Source organism: Papaver somniferum, chromosome 4 (assembly GCF_003573695.1).
Source record: "Papaver somniferum cultivar HN1 chromosome 4, ASM357369v1, whole genome shotgun sequence".
Classification (NCBI taxonomy): Eukaryota; Viridiplantae; Streptophyta; class Magnoliopsida; order Ranunculales; family Papaveraceae; genus Papaver; species Papaver somniferum.
Window position 1 is genome coordinate 48,788,492 of NC_039361.1, and position 4,421 is coordinate 48,792,912.

A 4,421-nucleotide genomic window follows, 5' to 3' on the forward strand; every position below is an offset into this window, starting at 1 on the left:
GCTGGACCCCTCTGCGGCATATCATTGGGTGCAATTCATTTTAATCTTGAATTACCGTGAGAGATAGTCCAACTTGAACGTTGGATTTGTTCCAGATTGAGTGGACCAGTAGTCCACCAATTTTCCAACAAATGTAATTCCTTAGTTTAGTTTTCAGTAACTATTTTTTCTTCGTAAAAAAAATGATGTGGTTTGCATCTAACTGAAGGTGACTTGTCCTACCTTAATATAAGCTGAAATGGAAGGTAGGTGGTGTTTTACTAATGTATTGGCCCATTAGCTCAGTTGGTTTCGCAGGTTCGAGACCTGCATGGGCCATTAATTTTAATTTTAAAAAACTTATCTCCAGATTTTTTTTAATCTTTTTCTCCAGCCATTACTCACAGTGAATGTAGTAGCTTCACAATAACACATTTACAGATGTTACTGAATTACAATGATAAACAATTTATAAGAAGGTTTTCTGAGAGACCGAACTTAGGTGAATAGAGACGATACTGAAGGGGAAGGGGAAAAAATGACGCCGTCCTTTCGATTAATTCTTAAGCGCGTCACACAGTCCACGAATTCCCTGTAGCGTATAATTCCCAAAAAAATTCATCAACAACAAAACACCTCCTAAATCAAACATTTACTAACCAAATCAACAAAGACAAACTTACTTCCATGGCACATCACCAACAGTCCTCCAACTCTCAGTCGAGTCTTTATAAAACAATGAAAATTCCGATTCCGTATCAAATAAGCGCAGTCCAAACATGCTGTGTCTACCTAAAAAAACATGCAATAGCCCACCAAAAAGAAACGATCTTACAGATCAAGTTCTTGTGCCATCTTACAAATCGATAAAAAAAAATGTTTGCATGCCTACGTACCGAACATGTCCTCAAGTTGAATAGCCAAGCTTGTGAAACCAGCATGTTCATGGATGCATATTTTACGACCAATAACGATTCCTTCCATGTTAACCTTCACATAAGCCCATCTCTCTTTGCTCTGAACAACCTCCGTTTCTTCATCATCTAACATTACCATTGTCTGATATACATTTGAGATGGAAGCTTTCATGTACGGGTTCAACTGATGAGACCAACCCATAAGCTCACCATAATCTGCTGAATTGACAACTAATTGTCCATGCAAAGAATTCAGTACGTTAGTCCTAAAAAAAATGCAACTGCGTTAAAAATAAATGAAGAAAGTAAGGTACGTACATTGTCCTGACGAGGAATGGTAAGCCTGATCATCCGGTGCTTGAAGAGAATTACCAAGGCTGAGTCCTAAATCGATTATAAGGTCATTGTGGTTTTGATCTTCATGATATGACCGATGGATGTTACTAGTACTGATACTGGTGGGAGAAGTCACTGGAAGATATGGCGCGCTCATAGCTTTCGATAACGAGTTCATTGTGCTACTATATACTAAACAATGAAATTACCAATGCTAGCTCCGAGATCATCTATTTATACTCTATAGAGATGTATTGGTCGACATCGGTGAATTAATATGCGATTAAAAAAGTGAGATATTAATGGAGAGGTAGAGGAGTATGGAGACGATACAAGTAGTGGAGTCCTAAAGTGTATAAATGGAGAAAGTAGAGACAGTCCAACACTAGCACCCATCCCTAATCACTGAGATGTATTTTATCTTCTTGTTCAACATTCAGGAACATATCATAAGTACCAACACACAAATACGACACGATCATAAATATATATCAAATGCAAACTTTTTGACCAGAAGATCTGAAGGATATGGAGAGATTGATTTTGCAAAAAGTGAGCTTGGATTATTCTCTGCAATCCAGAATGACAACAACATCATATAACCATTATCAGGGTAGTATATAGCTGTATGTATCCATTTTGCAAGAAAATGGAATGCATAATCCACGAGTTCACACAATGCATGTTCTAGTTTTACTTGGATTATTTCGGTGGTAGCCAACGCCCCACGTACTTTTATTACTGGTTGAAACTCAACGGCCCACATGTTATTAAGGGTGCCAAATTGTCCACAGATATTCGAAAAGTCCGAATTTGTAATCGAAACGCTGAATAATATCCAGACATCCGGATGTTTATTAGATATGACTTTCGGCTATGGAATATCTCGTATCCAAAATTTAGAGCACTTTTACTGCAAACACTTTGAATATGTTGGCAATTGGTAAAGGTGCATTGTGTGAAGCAGTATGTAACAGTTGGTAATGGGGTAAAAAAGACATTGTCAGATGTAAAGTGTGTAGTGCCAGAGTGCTCTTTTAGGTGCATGTTTGTGCACGAACCTACGTCGATACTTCTATCACGTATGAGTGGGAAAATTTCCGGGCTGAATGCGGATTAACAAGGAACGTTTTGCAGTAAAAACCACACCATGTTGCCACCACCAAAGAAATAATGATCAGGTGGATTGTTTTCCAACATTTGTACTAGAAAGATTAAGGCGCATCTAACCAAACTGCCATAGAACTTGTTTCGAATACCAGTCAACTGGTGAATTAAGGATAACTCCACGTAGGAAATCTGTAAGGATATCACATTAGAAACGTGTCACGCCCTGATTGGCAAACTTAACACTTGGTCTCTACTGAAGCAGATTTTTGATATGGAGTCAGTTTGAAACCAAACATCTGTACAAACAACAAAGGAGTTGTGCTTCATGGCTAAGAGATGGCCAACTGGACAAAGAGAATCAAGCTCTAAAATCTGACTTGACCAATGAGAAAGCAGTTTAAGATCTCTTATCCAAAATACCCACCATTTTGAATCTTCTACTTAAACAACCCGACTGCTAGAACCACAAACACCATCTCATCTCTAGCAATCAATTAATTTAGTTTAGCATTTCAATTTTCTCATCTTCAGTCAGCCATGGCAGCTTCTACAATGGCTTTGTCTTCACCCGCATTTGCCGGTAAGGCACTTGTTCCTTCCAGCTCTGAAGTTTTCGGTGAAGGAAGAATCTCCATGAGAAAAACCACTGCAAAGCCAAAAACCGTTTCATCCAGCCCATGGTACGGTCCTGACCGTGTTAAGTACTTGGGACCATTCTCTGGCGAATCCCCATCATACTTGACTGGTGAATTCGCCGGTGACTACGGATGGGACACCGCTGGGCTATCTGCTGATCCAGAGACCTTCGCCAAGAACCGTGAGCTCGAGGTCATTCACTGCAGATGGGCTATGTTGGGAGCTCTTGGATGCGTTTTCCCTGAATTGTTGTCTCGCAATGGTGTTCAGTTCGGCGAAGCCGTTTGGTTCAAGGCAGGTTCACAAATTTTCAGTGAAGGTGGATTGGACTACTTGGGTAACCCAAGTTTGGTTCATGCTCAGAGCATCCTTGCCATTTGGGCAACACAAGTTATCTTGATGGGAGCAGTTGAAGGTTACAGAGTTGCAGGAGGACCATTGGGTGAGATTGTAGACCCACTTTACCCCGGTGGAAGCTTCGACCCATTAGGCTTAGCTGATGACCCAGAAGCTTTCGCTGAATTGAAGGTGAAGGAGATCAAGAACGGGAGATTGGCTATGTTCTCCATGTTTGGATTCTTTGTTCAAGCAATCGTCACCGGAAAGGGTCCTTTGGAAAACTTGGCTGACCACTTGGCTGATCCAGTCGCCAACAACGCCTGGAACTACGCCACCAACTTCGCTCCCGGCAAATGATCTGATTAATCGATAATCAGATGAAATGAACGTGTTAGTCTTTGAATTTGCATTTTGGAGAATTGTTTGACGGGCGTTTGTATGTACATTTTAATTAAGTTTATGAAGTTTGTGCCTATTTCAATCAATTATTAAAAAGTTTATAGTACTTGAGAAAAATTTACCTTCAGCGAGTTATGGTCAGTTTGGGCCCTAGAGTTATATTGACGAGACCGTGGTCGAATAATCTGTGAATTGAGTATCCATCCCGAATCATTAAAAAAAATATCTCCCAACTTACTTTCACCATTTATAAAAGGGATACCAGTCCTATTAATTGTTTGATACCATTTCATCAATCCAACGGCTAGGATCGGTAGGATCTTTTTGTCCTATATGAAACATTATCAGTACTTAGTAGAACTGATATCCCCTTTATAAATCATGTTTACTTTGATATGAAAAATGATCGATAACACATCACGTAACGTGTATTTAACCATTCATTCACTCAACTAATTCGCATTTAGCCAAATAAAGTCTAGATTGATTAGAGTGCCTCTGTGAGAGCATGCACGAGTGCACTGTGCATCCTATCACAAGTCTATTGTGAATTTGTATAGTTTTCTCTTGAAGAACGGTTGGTGTCATGAGGCCCAGAAAACATAAAAAGGGACACGGTACAGGATTGTGAAAGAGAAGAAAATATTACACTAAAATGATTGTAAAATGTTTATGTGTTATATACAAATGGTTGGTTTCTTTATA

General features: G+C 39.4%; 2 protein-coding genes across 2 annotated transcripts; one reads left to right on the forward strand and one right to left on the reverse strand.

Annotated features, from left to right (window-relative positions):
• Positions 1 to 471: 471 nt before the first annotated feature.
• On the reverse strand, positions 472 to 1,430 carry LOC113273849 (auxin-responsive protein IAA32-like). Its single transcript, XM_026523439.1, has 4 exons — positions 1,215 to 1,430; positions 876 to 1,127; positions 663 to 771; positions 472 to 571 (listed from the first exon to the last, which is right to left on the reverse strand). Exons 1-4 carry the CDS (start codon positions 1,408 to 1,410, stop codon positions 478 to 480), a joined length of 651 nt encoding a protein of 216 aa, XP_026379224.1. The 5' UTR covers positions 1,411 to 1,430; the 3' UTR covers positions 472 to 477.
• A 1,369-nt stretch (positions 1,431 to 2,799) lies between these two features.
• On the forward strand, positions 2,800 to 3,843 carry LOC113275405 (chlorophyll a-b binding protein, chloroplastic-like). Its single transcript, XM_026524895.1, has one exon. The coding sequence runs from the start codon at positions 2,880 to 2,882 to the stop codon at positions 3,672 to 3,674; it is 795 nt and encodes a 264-aa protein (XP_026380680.1). The 5' UTR covers positions 2,800 to 2,879; the 3' UTR covers positions 3,675 to 3,843.
• Positions 3,844 to 4,421: the final 578 nt, after the last annotated feature.

Bases quoted from the DNA above. Each gene is read 5' to 3' on its own strand.
- LOC113273849 (XM_026523439.1), bottom strand. From the start codon at position 1,410: ATGAACTCGTTATCGAAAGCTATGAGCGCGCCATATCTTCCAGTGACT. The intron at 772-875 runs GTACGTAGGCAT...ATGTTTTTTTAG, and splicing joins TCAACTTGAGGACATGTTCG to GTAGACACAGCATGTTTGGA. The intron at 572-662 runs GTAAGTTTGTCT...TATACGCTACAG, and splicing joins GTTGGTGATGTGCCATGGAA to GGAATTCGTGGACTGTGTGA.
- LOC113275405 (XM_026524895.1), top strand. From the start codon at position 2,880: ATGGCAGCTTCTACAATGGCTTTGTCTTCACCCGCATTTGCCGGTAAG.